The sequence below is a fragment of the Anser anser genome (assembly GCF_964211835.1).
Source record: "Anser anser genome assembly, chromosome: 24".
NCBI lineage: Eukaryota > Metazoa > Chordata > Aves > Anseriformes > Anatidae > Anser > Anser anser.
The window spans coordinates 3227135-3247232 of NC_139745.1; the positions used below are offsets into that span (position 1 = coordinate 3227135).

Sequence of the window (20098 nt, forward strand, 5' to 3'; positions counted from 1 at the left end):
AGAGGTCTGGAGGTGCTCCCGCCGCTGACCTCGTGCTCACGGTGCTGAGCTGTCCTCAGCAGCGATGGCAAGGAACCGCTGAGATCCTGCACCCTTAGGCTACTGCTCCTCTGGCGTTGGGGAAAAGCGAGAGGTTGCTTCTCTTACAACAGCCAGTCTCCAGGAAACGCGGAGGCCCGCTTAAATTATCGTTTCTTTGCAATGGGCTGTTTCTCGTCTTGGTGAAATAAAAAAGGTGCTCCGTGTCTTAGGGGCTGCAGAGGAAAAAGTGAGCTTTTAGGAGCAGGTCCAGCATCTTTGAATCCTCAACAAATACAGGCTTCAGATCAAAAAGAGGAAGGAGGGGGAAGAACTTTTGGGATGAGGCTTTGATAGGGGGCTGGAGGCAGGACTTGGAGACCAGGAAGCATGCAGCAGTAGAGGAAGAGCGGCGCTTCTCAATGCGACGAGGAGCCCTGCTTCAGAGGTGAAGCACACGCTTTTAATCTGGGTTTGCCAGGTTTGAGTGAAGAACGGATGGCTGAGAAAAGATCTCAAGCTAATAAACTGCTGTGAATAAAAGCTTTGGAGCAGAGCTTGCAAATGCAACCCACCCTGTATTTGCCTCTCGTTCTGGAGTTCAGCAGCTCTGTAGTGCAGACCGTGGAGAAGATCAAGGAGTGACTAATCTTCAGATTAGTCTTTTTGTGTGTGTGTGTGTTTGATTGCCTTTGCAGATGGGGACTAATAAAAGATGCGCATTGACGCTGTTTGGCACACTGCTAATTTTATCTGGATCCATGAAGTGTGTTCCTAGCCCAAGACATTTTTTAAGCTTAAATGATAGAATCTCTGAAGTCAGACACATACCATTTTTTTTCCAGGCTACCCTATGGGTTGAGCACTTCCCTGCGTGTCTGCAGGGGTTTTCTTCTGCATCTCAGTTTCCTCTTGGCCTGCAGTAGGGCAGACGGCGCGTGTGCAGGGCGTTAGGTGTGTTTCTGGGCCGTTCAGAGATGGTTTGTTCAGATGCGTACTGCGTTTGCTCAGTCCCAGCCATGCTCCGAGGTCTGCGAAGCCCGGCCAGCATCATCTGGGAACACGTGCTGCATCATTCTCTGCTGCAGCATGGCCTTTCCTTCAACAGCTGCGTGATTCCTGCTTGCACCGGGATTTTAGGGAGGTTGCAGTATCTGATAATTGCAATAAATGTAATTGTGCTTTGCTGGATGAACTTGACCCATCAGAACAAAGGTTTGGGGCTGAATTGGTTTTCTGCAGGTATTTATTCTGGTGAGTTTGTCAGAGGTCTGGGATTTATAAGGGGAACACATCAAAGCAGGTAGAATTAACGTTGCTTTCCTCGTCTGACGGTGAAATGCACCGTTGGGGTTCTGGGGGCCCACTGCTGGCATTTTGAGGAAGAGTTTTGTGTTTCACATTTTTATTGTTAGTTATTTTTATTGCTTTTCTATGTACATACACCCATTTCTTTTTGTCCCATACCTAGTTGCTTCTCAGGGAATCCTATTCCTTTCTGTCCCCTTTTCTAGCCCATTTACTACCGCTTATTTGCCTGCTTTCTTCTGTTACCTGCAGTTCCGTTTAAATGAGTTTGGAATGCTAGAAATCATTACTGAAGTAGAAGCAGAAGCCATAAAAACTCTTTCAGCCTCAGCAATAAATGCCAGCCCAACCAGCTTTGCTCCTGCTGCTGTCAACGCTTCCGCTGCCTCTAGCGCTGATTTGGAAGGTGAGCCTCTTGCTGTGGGACAGAATATGTGGTTTCTGGAAAAGCTTCTAGAAACAGGACTGAAATGTGTGTTTCAGTAGCGCCGGGCTCCCTGACGCAGCGTGTGAAGTGAGTCACTGCCTGTTTCGAATATTTTAGAGGTATTTAGAGTGAATGTAATTACTGCAGAGTCATAACAGTACCTGGCTCATGCGTTGTGCGCTCCTTTGTGGAAGGTAAGTGTGGTTATATAAACGATCTGGGCTGGGTTTGCCACTGTAGTCAAACATCTCACTCACACGGAGTTTTAATTTAAACCCTGGGGTCCCCTCAACTGGTGTTACTGGGATGTCGGAGCCCCTTCTTTCCAGGGTAGTGGATCAGCAGTGACATCCTTAACAGGGGCGATGCACTTGTCATGGCAGCAATTAGGTCTGCATCTGTGTTAAACTAAACTGTGCTTATTTGGGGACTTTGGGATCAGAATGGTCTGGTGTTACGTTCCTTACTAAACACGCAGCCTCCAAAACGGAGGGGTTGCACCCACAGGGAGGACTTTCAGCTCCATGCTGAGTCCTGAACCGCGCTTGGGAATTGCCTGGGACATTGCTGGGTGCCTCAGGCCAGAAGTGCCCAGGGCTGTGCTAAAGAAGTGTGTAGCTGAGGTGCTCTGGCTGAGGTGCTAACACAGATGTGCCTTAGTTGACTGCTCTTGGGGGTGACGGGAGCTTCCAGTGAGATTCCTCCATGTGCATGCAGAGCATGAGCGGGTGGCACAGCGCTGTGCCAACCTGGCGTTTGTGGCCCCGAATGAATCCCCGGTTTGGCGAGAAGGCCCTTGAGAGTTGCCTGTAACCTGGCTCATGTCGATAGGTGCGTTGTTAGCCACAAGAACTTTGTCATTTCCAAGGCTGCTGCAATCCAAATTAGGGGAAATTGAGTTTTAACAGGGTAATGTAAGCACGTCACTAGACATACGCATCAATATAATGGACAAGAAGTATCTCAGACAGTTCTTTGCAGACCTCTTCTTACCCTGTTCCTCCAGAAACCAGTATTTGAAAGCAGATTTACTTCTGTTAGCCTCTGAGGTTTTTCATTCCAGCCCACTTGGTTCAGCTGGGCAGCCTCACTTACTTGGTAAATGACTTGTTTCCTTTGATCAAGTGTTTCAGTAGAGCTATTTGTGAAAGTGCCCAAGTGATCCAGTGCTGGATCGCTGGTCAAGGCAGGGCTGCGTCCCTGAAATCCTACACACCCATGGAGGGAATTTCTTTTTTGGGAAGAGAACAATCTCTCCTCTTGTTGCTTGCCTGGACAAGCATCTGCCAGTTGGCTTTCCCCAGGGTCTTGATGGAACTGTTTCTGTTTTCTGGTAAGAAGGCTTTGTACCTGTCTTCCCTGTTGGCTCTTCACATCTCAGAATTCATAGTAAGCTCTGCAGATTCGCTTTTGCTTACAGGCATTTGCTTACATTCCTGCTGATTGTGGGTACTTCTTGCCTGCGAGAGCTGCAGAAACATCAATTCATCAGGCAAACAACCAGTTCTTACATGGTCACCTCAGCACTAAGAATTTTTCACACCCTTTTAATCCAAGTGTATTCCATCTATCAGCGTGACTTCTATTTGAGCAAAGCTCTTCAGGCTCTGTTGCTCTTACACGTTTTCCCTCTTTTGCCTTCCCCCTGCCTGGAATCATTGGTCCCCAGTGGCACAGGGAGAAGCTTGAAGTTTTAACACGAGCAGGCTTATGTTCACTCTGTGTAGGCAGTCTGTCTGCCAAATTCCAGCCAGGGCCATCCAACATCCCCTATCAGTCCGTAGGGAGCAATCAGATGTAAATGAAAAATTTCAGTCATCTCAACAGAATGAGTGCAAGTACTGGTAAGGAGGCTATGAAAATGGTTTTAAACAAGAAGCAAAGTGACTCGTATCTCAGTGTTTTTGATTGCCTGGTGCCTTGTTTGCTTTTTTTTTTCTCTTAAATGGTGCATACAGGAATGAGTTGATCAAACCAGTGCACACAAACGGCGCCCCAAAGTGCAGAAAAGAAATGATGTATGCATAGGAGCCACATGCACAATTTGCACGTCAGAGAACTTGAGCGAAGTATGCACTGGAATAGTGCAGATGCCTGGCAATGGGGATTACTGAAACGATATTTTGTTAAAATATTCAACATAAATTAAATTGCATTAGGAAAAAGCCAAACATTAGTAGAAAGTAAACAATATATTGGAGTTACTCTTTGTATTTTCATGCTTTCATTCAGAAGAAAAATTGATATATATTCCTTGCTAGATACAGAAATAATTGTTCCTATTTTCCCATCAATAATGCTATTTTTAAAGACTGCCTATGAAAGTTTTTTTTTCCTGTGTACAAAGTATAGATAAAGACTGAAGTTTTAAAACTTAACCAACTGTATTTAAAGTATCCAAACATGGTGGACTCATCTGACATTTGCTTTTCAAGTTAGAGGGTTACTAGGAATACAGAAATATAAAAAGATCTGTGATTGTGTCCTGGCTACAGCCTTGAGATTATATCTTCTTTAATACTTTTACAGAGGGCAGAGGTTCTCTGAAATTAAAATACTGTAGATAAAAGTGGTTTTTCTTTAATGAGGTGGTACACTCTTTCTGTATGCCAGTGTACAGATAATAATTACTTCCCTCACAATGGGGTACTGAGGTTCTCTGAAAGTTTGCAAAGGACTTTGACAGAACTCCTTGCATGAAAGGTGTTTAAAAAGTACAAAGTTCTAACATTTTATTTTAATAGTTTTCTTTTTCTTTGCTTCTGCAGTGTCCAAAGACAACTTGCCCTGTTCTGTTTTCCAAACCCGTGGTCAAATGGATTGCTTTGCGAATGGAAAGTTTTGTACTCAGACAGGCTCTCAGCAGCACAGGGACAGGTAAATAAACCCCAGATTCTTCTTCTTCTGTGTTTAAAACTGCTTAGGGATAACTTTGTGCTAGAGAGAAGCATCGCTGTGAAAGTAATGAAGTCCTCAGAGCAAGTGTTAACATGGCATGGCAGAAGCAGGGCTGCCTGCAAAGCTCTGCTGGTGACCTTCCTGTTACCCTTGAGGCTCCCAAGCCAAACTGAGGAGAGCTTTTTTGGCTCTCCTAATTTCTCAATCCTAATTTCTCAACCTGCATAAATTCTCATTGTGTGCTTGATGCCTCAGTTCCCTCTCCTGTAGATAAGGATGATGTCCTGTTTTCCACAAAGCTGTAAAAAGGCAATATTAAAAACCCTCTGGAGCTGCTTTGGTAGCGATAGCTATTCAGGTACTTTCAAGTATTTTAAAAGATAAATATATGGCAAACATGTTTCATTTCTTCAGGTTCTCAGCCCAGGCAACCTCATTCTGCCAAACAGGTACAGAGACGCTGGGAAAACTGCAGAAATATTGCTGGACTTTTAATTTGTTTTTGTTTTCAATTTTGAACATTTAGTGATACCAAAGACATTCCAAATGATTGCAGGAACAGGGGAAATAGCAGAAATCCTAATGTCAGCATTGGCTGTCAGATGAATGAGGTTGACAGACCTGCCAAACGTCTCCGAAGGAAGAGAAGACTGCTTCTGGAGTCTGAGGATGATGAGGAAAATGCAGATGAGGATGAGGTAAATAAGGCCACATGTATTTTCTTTAAAGAGAACTGTAAAGAGCATATAGAAGTCTGTGGCTTGCATTTCACTGTGCAAGGAAAACTGAGCCAAGGGAGGTTGTTCTGTACCCATGAGAATGGTCTGGGTCTGATTCTGATTTACATCAGGAATGAGAATATCTGTTCTGAAATCTGAGGAGTCACATTGGTGAATAGCTCATCTGAAGTCACAGTCAAGATTTCAGACAGTAATGCAATACAGATGTAGCTATAGCCATGTGCACTGAGCTTGTTTCACAATAAGAATACATGCCCTCCCAAATATTACACCTAGCTACAGTCAAGAAATACTATGTGAAGCTAGAGATTAGTGTCAAACAGCAGAGTTTGATTGCTTTTTATAATGTACCTGTGTGTACATTCACTACACTACTAGAAACACGTATTAATGGTGTCCAAATACAAGTACCTCAGTCCTGATCTCATCTTTTCTTAATTTTCATTAAGCATCTTACTCCTTTTAGGAGGCCTTTGTGCACGTGTGCACTCTGCTGCCATGTGCATAGTCTCAGGCCTGAACCATTACATTTATGTTCATGAATTGCACTTGTTTTTCTAATGGAGAGCCACTGGGGTAGGTGCTTGGTGGCAATGCAAGCTGAAGTTTCTGATGTCATGAAATTTCTGATGATTAACTCATCGCTCAGTTTTTCTCTGTGATGCATATCAGAGAGATTTAAGTATATATGTTTGCAGAAGTACTTGCCCTCTGTCTCTTCCCCTTCTCCTCTTCCTCATTTGAAACTGCCCCACTCTCTCTTCTAGGGCATGCCTTGGCAGGCAGCTTTGCATTTCACATTTTGCCCTTTTTGTTTCACATTGAGAAATGACAACCCTGGGTGAATTAAAGAGTTTGAAAACTTCATAGAAGAACTGTGAATGGCAATCTGGCTTGGAATGTGACACAGGGAGACATTTTCTGGGGTGTTCATCTATGGCAGTAGTTCCTTGAAGCATCTGCTTCTTACAGGGCTTCATAGGTGATTTTTTTTTTCTGTATCCATTCCCTGGCATAGATGGACATAAGAACCTCTGAAATGAGAAGGAAAATGGAGAATTACAGTGAGGTTGCTTATGTGAGCAGTAAATCCAGCACTGCAGAAAGCAAATCCTGTGCATTGTAATGGAGGTTTAGGGCCCGTACTGCTCTTCATGTTTAAATGAACTTCAGTAGCATACTAAGTAATTTGTAAAGTATTTTGGGATACTGCAGGATCAAAGTTATTTATGTAACATACCCTACTAATGCTCTTGCAGGGTTATTCAAAGGGAAATAATGCTAGCTAATACTCCTGTTAGTTACATGTTACATCCTTATTGTACCTGCATTGTGAGATGATCAGAGGGAGGAAACAACAATATTGCTAAACTTTTTTTTAACGTATCTGTGTCTAGGAGAAGAATAAATCAAATAATATGAAAAGCCGCAGAAACACTAAACCAATAAAACAAGGTGAGCTAAGCTCATAGTCTCTTTTCTTTAATGTTTATAGATTATTTTACTAGCTATTATAAGATGAATAATAGTAAACAGAAGAAGAAAGGACAGTAGAGCTCATTTCACATTCAGAATAGCTTATTAGGTACATAACCCTCTTACCACAGTCAGTCTTCTGAAATGTATTAGCGAGAATATGCTAGATTTGCCTGCATGTTGGGCACAACGTAGAGGATCTGGAAGGAGACAGCCTGATCCAAAGCTCGCTGAAGCCGATAAGAATCTTTGCTTCCATTGACTTTGGAGAGCTTCATAGCCACAAATGACAAATAGAACATAAGTTGTAAGCAGCATGAGATTGATTGCAAACTTTGGGTTAAATTTGTTGCATACCTTAAAGGAGTTAGCATATCTTAAACTGGGGGGAGATTTTTAATATGCTTTTAAAATATAATTGATTGTGTGTATGACCATGGTTCTGCTAGAATGAATCCAAGCACCTGCCAAGTTGTCTTCAACATGTATGTACTGGTAGCTGCCTCTGTAGTAGGTGCGCTGTGGTATTAGCAGGTTATAAATACGTATATTTATATATCTATGCATACAAAAAATCTTGTGAACTGAACAAAAATTCACTTGGTTTTTCATTTGTTTTGTTTTAGGTTTATTTCAGCTGCAATTATATGCCTCTCTGTGCTGTCATGTAGTTCATATCTAACCCTTTATTTCTCTGTGAATTATCAGAAGGAATTATTTTCCTCTATTTTAAGTTACTATATCTTGTTGAAACTTTACCGTGGCAGCTTTCCAGGGGTAGCTTCCAGCAATTCGGGTGCCACAATTCATTTGACCTGCGATATGATAAATTTTTGTTAATGAGAAATGAGCACGGTCGTCCTACTGTTGGAATTTGTACCTTTCCTCAAAAGTTGGGTAACACTGCCTCCTCTGGGGTACAGCAGCAAAACAGCATTGGCTGAGCTGAGCTCGGAGCTGCCTCCTTACTTGCTGTAAAAGTAACTCTGCACCTGATCAGAGAGCAGCGCCGCTGCCTGGAGCTGCTCCTGTGCTGTAAAAATGACTTGCAGAAATGGGAGGAGAAAGAGGAGAGAGGGAAAAACGGGAGATGTCTGGGAGAAACACTCATTTTTGTTTTTGTTTTTGATTAGTTGTTCCTGCAAAGAAGAAGGTATGGAACTGGGTTTCCTACTTAGAAGAGGAACGGATGCCAGCTGCTCCCCTAAAACTGTTCAGAGAGGTTGGCAGCTTTTTCAGCTCTTTCATTGTTTTTGTCAGGCAGCCTCCCAGAATTACTAACTCAATGCAAGTAGAATGTGAGACTACCCTCAAACCAGCAGTTACATTTATTAGCTATTTTGGTGCAAGCAGGCAGTAAAAACCTCATGTTTGTTTCCAGCCCTGAAGCACTGTGGAAACAAACATCTACCCTGTGAGCCTTATCCAAAACCAGCGATGTAAAAACCACGGATTGAATCCCACTCACAAATAAACAATGACTGTTTCGGTCTGCTTTGGGTAGCTCGGAATAAATTGGCTGTTAGGCAATCTCTAAGCAACATCATAGAGGAACAGTTTAATGTCTTTCATATGTCCTGTGTTTCATCTGTGGCCGTACTACGCCCCTTCCAGCCTTGCTATGTAGAAAACTGTAAGTCAGCTAGCTCTGAGAGTGTCAGAGATTACCTCAGTGAGAAGTAGTTGTTAGAAGGGAAGCTGTGGTCGTCCACAGTCTGGTGCACTGAAGTTAGAAGATGAATGTAGATGTGGGGAAGCTGCTTCTACATTCTGGTGCAGCAGCCCAAATTAAAAGTTCAGCTCGCAGTGAATTCTTCAAAGCAGAGAGCTGTTTGCACCGTCCAGGGTGAGATGAGGAGAGGCAGTTAACTACAGTGGATGCAATAAGCTATTTGCAATTGCAGTTAAAATTTCTTCTTAAGCCTTTGCTATACTTCAGATGCTTAATTTGGATTCAGATTGCAAATAAATTAATAACACAAATGCTTTCTGGAATGGCTGTGTAAATAGGCTCCAGATTAAATATTCTTTCTCCCTTCTACCATTTGAAGATGAAAAGTTACCTTTTGGGGAAGTCTGGACTGCTGACCTCGTGCTGACACAGGCAGAATGATTTTAGCTTTCCTGGCTGTTTGTTTCTGCCAGCCCTCCTACACTGGGCTGTGAAGGGGATTCTTTTGTGTTTGAATAGAGCTCATTTCTGCATCTGCTGAAAGATTTGTTCACAGTTAATTGCAACAGACTCATGGTTCAGTGTTTTTCAGAGATTAATTAGAATAACAAGTAAACCTGAAATATGGTGATCATGCCGTTATTGATCTCTGTACCTGTGTCTGTCTATTAAAGCAGCAATCATTTAGTGATAGAATTTTCTACTATGAGTTGAAAATTCAAAGCATATCTGATGAATGTTCTGCAATAGATTTTCTCTTTAGAAATTAAAAACAAATTTCTCTGTCTTTTTTTCCTCTCCCACACAGTATCAATCATTCCCACAAGGCCGAAATGGATTTAAAGTTGGAATGAAATTGGAAGGGCTGGACCCTGAACACCCATCTCGATTCTGTGTTCTTACAGTGGCTGAGGTAGTTGCTATTCCTGTCTTCGATTCCAAAAATCCCATTTACATTTAGGATACTTTTTTTTTTTCAATAAAAAGTAGGAGCATAGGAATAGTTGTATTTTAATTAATTAATGATTAGGAGGATTTCAAAGTGACACTGGAGGAATATTGTTATGTGGTTAAGAATCCATGAAATCCTACTGTCAGACTTTTGCAACTGTATTTCATAATAATAATAAACCTTTTAATTCCATGCAATGAATGAGTGTGAAAAAGAACAATGCAATTAGGCCCCAAGACTTAGTAAATATAAGCAAGTGGAAATTCTGTGTTTCTTCAATTCTGTGAAATCTGTGTTGAGCTGATATAGACGTAAGTGTTCTGCTGCATTTGCACTCTGGATGTTGCAGCACAGGAATATATGGGGTATGGAATAAAAACAAGTCCACTGAAGTTACACTGACCGGTTTTGTTGTCAGCTCCTTGAAGTGAGGAAAGCATGGAAAGTGGGAGATGTAAATGAGGAAGAATAGAACTAGGCTTTTGAGAAATAGACCAAGTCTTACGCTTTTACCTGTAAATCCAAATACAGGAAAAACATTTTGTTAGTATTTTTCTTTAGGTTCTGTATGATGGTGTTGTATGATAATCAGAGCTCCCCTGCTTATAGGTACAAGGGTATAGAATGCGATTACATTTTGATGGTTATCCGGAGTGCTATGACTTCTGGGTTAATGCTGATTCCTCAGACATCCATCCTGTCGGCTGGTGTGAAAAAACAAGCCATAAGCTGCTCCCTCCTAAAGGTACGGAAAAAAATAAGATGGTGTGCAAGACGCCATAAATTCTAAGAGCTAGTTGTCCTGGCTATGCATGTTTCATTTTTAGTATGATTTCATTGTCGAACTCAATCTGAGTGGCTTAAAGAGAAGAGGTGTAATTAACATAGTGAATCACAAAAGAACAAAACAACTTCCTTTTGATGTTCCCAAAGATTGACGTTGTTAGTCAAATTAGAAACTCTTTATTGGGTGAGCTTGTAAAGCAAGGTGTTTCTTTCGGGTTCAGAACTTTATTCTTCCTGGCATTCAATTTCCTAGAAATGTTTGAAGGTTGAGATTAATGATTGGACATTATACTGAAAAAGAGAGAGATGTTTTAGCCGAAATGCATAACCCCTGAAGATTGTAGAAGGGCAGTTATCATGCAAAGTTCATATTCTTCCCAGGTAATTTCCATTTCTGAAAAACCAATCTGAATGTAATGGGTCTGTGTAAAACAATCTTTTTATCTCTCTTTCTAGGTATCAAGGAGGGAGAATTTAATTGGGCTTCCTATTTGAAGAATTGCAAAGCTCAAGCAGCTCCAAAAAGCCTTTTTAAGACCCTCAGCACTGTAAGTGGTGATATTGAATACAAAATGTTTTCAAATGGGTCTGATGCTAAGCAAGTTTTGACCAGAATATTTACATGTTTTTAATATGTTCATGTCAGAGGTACAACCATGGTACAATCAGATGCAAGCTATTTCCTGCTGTGATTTATTTGTAAGATGGAAGCTAGTACAATTTTTTCCTTCCCCCAGTCACTGGCTTTCCAGGCAGAGAATTTGTATTTCCATTCTTCCTTAATACTGGAGGAAAAGATTTACTCTACCATTTGTTAAATATATTACAACAGTCTGTTTTGCTGTGTCCCTGCAGTCAAGATATTTGTGTCACTTTCCTCTAATTTAATCATTTCCAAAATAATTTCTGGTTTCCAGCAGCATGCTCATGTGCGCCATGGGATTTATTATGAGGCTATGGATCTTGAGTATTTTTCATCCTTCACCCACTGTTGTTTTCCTTCTGGTTGTTAGCTTCAGTTTGTTTATAACACTGCTTCCCATTCTGTGTCACTGAAATGACACAAAGTCCACAGCCTGGTGGATTTGGTGCTGCCAATGGACTGAGCGCTGTCTGCAGTGGGATCAGGGCCCAACCACGCAGATTTGTGTCTGGATACTCTCCAAATTTTCCACTAATAAGAGAGGACCATCAATGCTCACGCTTATCCTCAGCCAGTACTTAGCAGCACAAAACTGTGCATAGAATCACAGAATGGTTTGGTTTGGGCTAAGGTGCTAAGGCATTTTAGCCTTTGAATCTGTGTTGTTGTGTACCTGGAGATTCTGTTACTCAGGCTGCACCAGCTCTTTTTCAGAAATAGTAACATTTATTGCCAGAATACATGGAAATCTCGCCTGTAGCTCTCTTGCTAGTGACTTGTGTTTTGGTCTGTGGGTTTCAGGGTTATAACCTGCAACTAATGAGTTTATAACAGTGATTTAAATGGCGTGGGCTAGAATGTGGCTGATTTCCCTTTCCTGATGTCCTGTTCCTCAGCCTGTCACACCATCTGGTTTTCGTCTGGGAATGAAACTAGAGGCAGTGGACAAGAAGAATCCGTCACTGATGTGTGTTGCAACCATCACTGACATGGTGGATAACCGCCTGCTAGTTCATTTTGATAACTGGGATGAGAATTATGACTACTGGTAAACGAGAATCTATTTCTAATATATATCTGCAAGTAGACCGTGGTTTATTTCACTCTGTCACTAATACTAACGTCTCATATTTTAAGTATAGTCACTAAAGCTGGGATCTTAAATCAGCTTTCAAATATCTGAATGATTGTTTGGGGTTTTTACCAAGTGACGCTGCCCAGTAGTTTCCCCTGCTGTTTGTGTACCCTTCAGCTGGCTCCGTGCAAAGTCAGTGGGGCTAACCTGAACTGCTAGAGCGGTGTTTGAGGAAACGCAGCTGGTGACTGGGGGCCAGGTTAGGCAGTGTTCATGTTATCCTCCGGCAGAACTGAAGTAAAAAGCAGTAAGCTCCACTGGTGACAAACACCTCTAATTAGTAACATCCTCTCCTCTAGAGCTAGTAATGGCTGTTGGCATGTTTCCCTGCAAACTTACATTTGGAAGTAGGTAGTACTGAAGTCAGTAAAAATCTTCCCATTTGCTTCAGCAGAGTTTAGATAAGGCACTTCCAAAATAGAAGGGATTGCCAACATGTAGGCTTTGAAGTCCTGACCTGCACTACCATTGTTCTGCATCTGCATCTTGATCCCCGCCCCTCATGCTGGGGCCAGGTGAAGTGTTAGTCTAAAAACCGTTTTCGCTCTTTGGCCCAGGTTTCCCAGCCCACATGAATGGAGAAACTTTCTTTGAATTTGCCTGTGAAAGCAACACAAGGCACATGCTTATCTACATAGCACTGATTCAATCAGTGTCCTGTGTTTTCTCCCTCACCTCCTTTTGTATGATTTATTTTTTTTTCAGAATAGGTACCTCTCTGGTGCCAAGAGAGTCTTTTCTTTCTTTGCCATAAATATATCATCCAGAGCTTTGTAACACTGGTGTTTTGATTAGCAGGTCTTCAGATCTAGTTCCTTTACCATTGTAGCCCATGAAGCTTTGTTTCCATGCCATGTTTTGTTTGGAATTTGGAAATGTTAATAGGAAACACAAGCAAACAGAGCTTCAGAGTAGCATTTGGCTGAAAACATAGTTTTTTTCCTCAGTCTGAAAGGCTGTTTTGGTCCCTTCCTCAGAGCAGATGTGACAAAAGGGGCTGTCACAAATGGACACATCCCCTCCTTTGGGAGCTCAGAAGATGTATATATGAAATAAAACTGGGAACCAGACAAACTACCAGTAGGTTTCAGCTGGAGTTAATGGGTAACGTGTAGTTCTTGGCAAGATATTGAAAGTCATTGCCCCTTCTTCCAAAGTATGGGTTTCAGTTAGGGACAAGAGTTTGGTTTTTGTTTGCTTGCTTCCTTTGTATTTTAGCTTGGATGGTCTATGTCCAGGCTGATCTGTGGTTTGTATGGCCTGTGGGGGGAGCTTTTTTGTTGTCGTTTTTTAAAGCAACAGACATCTTTTGGGGCAGCTTGAATGCCTTGAAAACTTGGCTTTATACATTCTAACGAGGTAATGCTTGTCTTTTACACCGTGATCACACCCACTGAAAGCATCTGCTACCCTAGCAAAAGTGTATCAGACAGCATCTGAAATTCTTCTTTTCTTTTTGCATTAAAACTGACTGGTGCCAACTTCTCCTCTTTGATTCAGGTGTGAAGCTAGCAGCCCATATATTCGTCCTGTTGGCTATTGCCAAGAAACTGGAACCCCGCTGACAACACCACCTGGTATGTTGAAAGTGAGACTTATTTCCTGCCTCAGTCAAAAAACCTGTAGGCTTTATCTTCCACATAATTACGTATTTGCAAGATTTACAGGAATTTATAGATTCCATTCAGTATTCGTTTCTTTACCGACTGAACAATGTTATTGTTCATACCTTTTGCCACTGCAGTTTATTTTGTTTTACAGCTCTTTCAAGCAAAGGAACAAGGTTTGGTAATTTGCAATTGAATTTGATTTCAGAAGGGAAAGAAATTTGAAGTATTTTCAGAATTTCCTCTAAGGTGAGCTGGAAGAAGGAGAAATCAATATCATGATTTTATAGATAATGGGATGGAATTTCTGAAAATGAAGGAATAACTGAAGCCACATCTCCTTCTGCTGCACTGGAATTCAGTAAATGAAAAGAATGTTGGGCAAATGAAAAAGGACAGAACCTACAGGAAAACGAGTGTTGTTTTCAGGCAATGCAAGTGCTTATTCACCTTAAAAATAATAAAAAAATAATGTCTGCTGTTTGCTAGATTGACAGCCTTGGAGCAAGAAATTCTGTAATTACTGCATATCAAGTTTAGTAGAGTGGGTAGCACTACAAGCTGCCTCTGCAGTGGAAGAATTTGCCTTAGTGCCTTTTACTGTAGATGCTAAAGGGGTTATAGACCCTTATTCTTCAGCACCACCACCTCTGTTCCTGCTTCTGGAAAGTGCAACAAGGCTGTGGCATGCAGCTCCCCAACTCACATCATGATTGCCTGTGCCCCTAAGAGAATCTGCAGTCAATTCTCATTTCTCTGCTGAAAGATTTATGTGCAGCAATTTGCAGACAGTCCTATGCAATTAGTGATTAGGTCCTCCTGCCAAAAGGGAACAATATTGAGGCTAAAAAATACTGAAATAGGGAGGGGAAAAAAGGTAGAGCAGTTTCTTAAACGCAGCTTAGGAGTTGCTGCCAGAGAGATGCATCCCGTTGTCGTTAGAGTAGCACAGCCATGTAGGTGTCTGGGTAGGTAGGTAATGGTGACAGAGCCTCTTACTTCGAGACTGCTAATTTTATTCAGCTATGGGTGAGTAGGTAGGAGGAGATGAGAAGTTCCTACAATCTGGCAGGCACTCACACATAGAATGGTTAATAAAATAGGAAATTAATTTAGTGATGCCATTGCACATCACAGAATCCTCTGACTAACTTAATTGGCAGCTTTCTCTAGAGAATAAGAATTGATTAAGCTGTACAGAAACGAATTCTTCAGGTTTTTCAGGTCAGGGTTAAAGGCCTGTGTAGAAGCTCAGAAAACTTGCAGTGCTGTTGTGTGTGCTGTAAGTAATGTGTATGAACAACACTTCCCAGTGCCATCCTTTTAAAGTGCTAAGTTAACAAAATAAACGTGTGCTACATAGCTGCTTTTCTGTTATTTATAACAATAGCTGGGTTTTTCTTACTTAAATATTAATTCTTCATGTTTTTCAGGATACAAGGATCCTAAAGCCTTCTCATGGGAGAAATACTTGGAAGAAACTAATTCCCAGGCAGCCCCAGCAAGAGCATTCAAACTGGTTGGTGAATCTCTGATTTTCTTAGGTCAGAAGAGTAGGGGAAACTTCTGTTATCTACCCTTTCTTTCTAGATGTTGTATTTTGTGGTGGTTCGCCATGTCTGTACTAAGAGGGTGAAAGTGTGTTTTTACTTTGAGCCTGAGTTTAAAATCAGCTTTCTCTGTTCTGCTAAAACAGAACACAGAACAGAAAAAAAAAAAAAAACAAAGCTCATGGAAAGCTCTCTCGGAAAGAATTTTTCACAAAATGTCTTCAGTTTCTCATCAGTTTCTCCCTTAGAAGCATTAAGGGAAGAGCCTTCAGACCCTACAGATAACTGTAGCTTTCAGAGGTACATGTGAAGGACAGTACAATACCTTGCTTCAGAGAGGGCACTGAGAGGAGAAGGAGATGGCATTTTGCTCAAGGTCTGACTGGGTGGGCAGAGGGGTTCTCCCAGATGACGTGAGCAGGACTGGTGCTGGCTGAGGAGACTCCAGATGCTCCCTTCGCCGGGATCAGAAGTGGGTATCACTGGTCTGCAACTGGGGCTGTTTGGTGAGGAAGGGAGGCGAAGAAGTTGTATGTGTATATGTTTGAAGGGAAAGTGATGTCTGGAATTCCTCCCATTGGTTGCTCTCACTGACATGAGATTTTAAAAACTCCTCTGAAATATATTCCCCTTGAAGTTGTGTAAATCCCTCTTTCCCTTGGTTGGTGAGGATAAAATGAAGGTAGAGTGAGAAGTTCCTGTCAAGGACTAGTGTGTACCGATACCGATCTTGGTTCTTGTGGGGAGGAGCCAGCTGTGCCCTCCGCAGGAGTAAGCATACTGCCAGGTGATAGAGCATCTCTGCCAGACTCCTAGAATGGAGTAAGACCATCCCGCAGACTTAAATCTGAAGATTGTCAGATTCTCTCAACCGTGGGAGCCTGAGCTTCAGTTTCGTACAGCGGAGTTCAGTGCATTTATCTGGAAGCTCACTGTGAGCAGAAATGCAACAAAAGCCTTTAAAATAACTTCATAAATACATTCCAGAGTTGGTGGGTTATTTTATTTCTTAGCAGTGTCTTCCATGGTGCTGGCTCACATTGCTAAACTTTGCAGTGTGTTTAAAAACTTTGCTAAGCCATCGTGATATTTGCCTTGAATCTTTTTGATAAAGTTAGACTTGAAGGTTAATACCTGCAGCCCTCCCTTATATTTTGTGGGTAAGGTCTTTGGGACTGAGGAGGAAAAGCAATCAAGGAGGCCTCAGATAAGGGAGGTAAAAATCCAGCCAAGCAAGGCTGATAATTGCTAGATTTCAGCAGGTGTCCATTTGAAATTGTTGTAGGTTGTCAAGGCGGGTGTCACGTAATAGGCAGAGGCTGGGTTTGCCTCTTTACAGAGCTGTGAGGCCACAGCTGGAGTTATCTGCAGCACAGTGGAACTCCAAAGCATCCCTTGGATTATGGTTTTCCAGAGCTGGGCAGACAGCATCTTCAGTCACGAAGCGCAGCATGCGGAGCACCTCGGAGGCAGTGTGCTGGATAATGAGTGAGGCTTGTCAGTAGGATGCGTTTGTTACCCCCAGCGTAGGCTCAGCCTTTTTCTGAGCTGCGTTCGCAAAATCCCAACAGTGCTGGAAAATGGGAAATTTCAGAATACAAGAGAGAGGGAATGCAGCAACTGGTCTAATGCACGATAGAGGAACAGCAGAACTTGTGTTGTAGAGACAAATATTTTGGAAAGATGATAAAATTCTCCATGACAAAAAGAAACGGTGGAGTGCAACCTACTTAAAACTGCCACTCTCCAGTCCTCAGTAATCTCTCATTACAGCATCGCTTCCTCAGATTTTCAGAGTATAAAAGGCGTTAAGAAATGTCACCTGAAGATAATAGGGCTTTGCTCAGTACAGGGAGCCTTGTTAGTATGGATACTCCCTCTTTTGGATTCTTCCAAAATGAAGCATCTTCCCAAGGAGGAATGTAAGTGCCTTGTCTGATTCTCTTCCTATTTTTCATCAATTTCTGCAGCCATTGCTTTGTTCGTCCGGATATCTGGCTTTGAGAGAACGGTAGAAGGGCCAATTCTGGCTCTCATGAAACTTGGGAGTCTAAATTAGCATCCAAGACTGTTTGATGAAAATGAGACAGAAAAAAAATTGCATTTGATATAACAACAGTTAATAGAACTCTTCCAGGATCAAATCTCATTATTTTTCTGGCGTGGTTGGTCTGAAGTGCAAATACATGGCACGGTTATTGATTTTTGTATTATTATTATTATTTTTCCAGCTAGCAATTACAGGAAATCAGTACATAAAAATACGGGTTGAGAGCCAGAACTGGCATTTCTCACTGAATTATTTTTTAACAGTTTTCAAGAGCTAATGTATGTAGTCTGGAGACACTGATCATCAGCACAAATAGCAGATCTTGTGTCTGGATTTCTGCCTCTTCCTCCATCCAAAAACATAGGAGAAGACAGCTTCATTGTCAGCATCACTATTTCAACCCATTGTCTTGGGATGTCAATTCAAAAACATTCAGAAGCCATTCCAAAAAGGCAGCAACCCTTCAGCAAGACTCAAATAGACTCCTCTTCTGGGCAGCGTTTTGTTCTCTAGCACTCACACTCTTTCCCCAAGAAAGTCAGACAATGTTGGCTGGCTCAATAAGACACTCTTACAACTAAATGCAGTTTAGATTGCTTGGCTTCTGATGTACCACGTGGCTGGAAGCCTGCGGATAAAAGCTTGTATCCAGGTGAAGAGACTGAAGGGAAACTTGAGGTTTGGAGTCTGTAATCCCCTCATCTCAGAAGCGACCTCCTTCCCTGTACCCAGCTGCTGACAGCGAAAAGGGTAAGGAAGATTGCAAGGAAAGAGTGATGATATTAATCTTTTCGTTAACCTGATCTTGTTCAAAGACATGATTTAGAACTGTCATTTCCTCTGACCTTTGTGTGCAGAAGTGAAGAGGGGTGTTCTGAATGAGTGCCCAGTGCTCCATAACCCCCAGGTGAGGAGTTCAGAGGAGGAATTCACAGTCCTTCAAAAATAAATGGAAAACAAATTGGTAAACGCTGTCTGTTACATAGAGGTTTACATCCGCAGGTGCTGCAGAGGGCACACGTCAGGTCAAAGGGCATCCTGGAATTTTTACAAAGTACTGTGACCGCCGGGGTTTGAGGCAAATGGTAAACGCGCAACTGTGGGCGTGAGACTCCTGTGGCTGGAACTGTTCTCGTATCCCAGCACTGTTCCCCAGTGCCACAGTTTTCAACAACTGGTAACAAGCAGGTGCAGTTATCATAAGAAGTAGATGGCAGTTACTGTTCTGACCCGTGGGCTCCTGGTCCTGCACCATTGTTGCACGAGAGAGGCTTAAGCCCAGGCTCAGAGCAAAGATCTGAAATACCTCTGGTTGTCGTGGAAGTGGGGATTTTTGTGTCCTCTAGGAAGGAAGAGGAGTGTCTGGAATTGCCAGGTTACAGTTAAGGCAAAATGTCTGTGCCAGAGGAAGAATTTTGCAGTGCACTGAAGTGAAGTCACTTGTTTCCCAGCCCAAGCACCAAATGAAGGTAACTCTGTTAGTATCCAGAAGCAGAGGTGGCTGCATCTGATGCTAAGAATGATTCTCTGTAGTGTAGTGAAGGGAGGTGTCCCACAGCGGCATTTCAGGCATTCCGATGTGAGACAGAAGCAAGCTGGCCAGCATCCTTGTCAAACGTGAGGTAATCTCTCTGCCGTGTTGAGCAGTTTTGCTGCCAAGACTGTTCAATCTGTGTATTAGTGGAGATGGTGGTCGTATTTGGTCTTTTCTGTCAAGGAAGAGCCTCTTGCACTGACTGAGATGTTCCTTTGCAGTGGGAAAGCTCAGGCTTCTCCTTGAGTAATTTTGGACTTCTGACAAATGGACAGCCTATTCCTTTAGAAAACTCTTACTTTAACCTCTGAAGTAGTCTGCCATATGAAGTCAGGGGCCAAAGCTGCAAAAACATTTGACTGGTATATGAAACATCCAGTGCGTTTTATTCAGAGAAGGCGACTAGTTGTGAATGCCCTGACTTTTTAGCATTCTGCTTACGATCTTGTCTTACAGCGTCCTGCTCACGGATTCCAAGTTAATATGAAGTTAGAGGCTGTAGACAAAAGAAATCCCATCTTGATAAGAGTAGCAACGATAATTGACAAAGATGACCATCGTATTAAGGTATGACCTTGCTTTGAAGTGCAGAGCCTTTCTGCTGAGGAATGCAGTGATTGGAAGGACAGAAAAAATACCGTTTGATATGAGAAGCAGCAAACAAACACCTTACAGATGATGGAGCCTACAGGCCTGCCCAACTGGAAATGATTTCTGTTGTTTTGGCCTATTGAAATCTGATGGAGTTGCCTGGTATTGTTAGTTACTGTTTTAATGTAACTATTTTGAAATAAGATTTGACAGAATGATTTCCCATCTCTTAGCAGTTTCTGTGTGATCTGTATGAGTGAAGGCAGCATTAATGTTCTGCTGGTGGGAAGCTACCTGACAATTTTTTCCTAACACATTTAAAAGAAAATCAAAAGCAAGTTAAGCCCTGGTCCGTGTGGGAAGCAGCTTCATTCACCAATATAAATTAATTACACAGTTGCATTTTAACTAATTATTTTCATGTTCATATATTGCCAGAAATGCATTGGCTTCTGAGAAATTAGATATCAGTTGGCTAAAGTGGAGCGTGCACTGATGGGGGCTTCTTGGCCACAGGTCTCCTTCCTGAAGGATGGTCAGGAGTGGAGTTTGCTTCCCCTTAGCCATTTGATTCTCAGCCTCATCACTGTGACTGCCAGCTGAAGTCAAGTTTTGCCAGTGTATAGTGGCATGACACTCAGCTCATATACCTTTTTTTTGCAACTTTGCCATATGAGCAACCCATTAGCCTTTAAACAGCAGTGATCCTTA

General features: G+C 42.1%; 1 protein-coding gene across 7 annotated transcripts in view; it reads left to right on the plus strand.

The window, feature by feature from the left end:
• LOC310886122 (lethal(3)malignant brain tumor-like protein 4) overlaps positions 1-20098 on the plus strand; it is a 50979-nt gene that overhangs the window by 12241 nt on the left and 18640 nt on the right. For 3 of the 7 annotated variants that reach the window (XR_014575186.1, XM_083810237.1, XM_083810239.1), the window contains 12 exons: positions 1579-1732; positions 4522-4630; positions 5178-5349; positions 6789-6846; positions 8001-8089; positions 9348-9452; positions 10101-10236; positions 10734-10825; positions 11817-11968; positions 13556-13632; positions 15096-15181; positions 19253-19363. Coding sequence is in view for 6 of the 7 variants with exons in the window: in XM_083810237.1 (XP_083666363.1) it covers positions 1579-1732; positions 4522-4630; positions 5178-5349; positions 6789-6846; positions 8001-8089; positions 9348-9452; positions 10101-10236; positions 10734-10825; positions 11817-11968; positions 13556-13632; positions 15096-15181; positions 19253-19363 (1341 nt within the window). In the remaining variant the exon portion in view is untranslated. The remainder of the gene's footprint in view (positions 1-1578; positions 1733-4521; positions 4631-5177; positions 5350-6788; positions 6847-8000; positions 8090-9347; positions 9453-10100; positions 10237-10733; positions 10826-11816; positions 11969-13555; positions 13633-15095; positions 15182-19252; positions 19364-20098) is intronic. The other 4 variants (XM_083810241.1, XM_083810240.1, XM_083810238.1 and 1 more) reach the window with 3 other exon arrangements.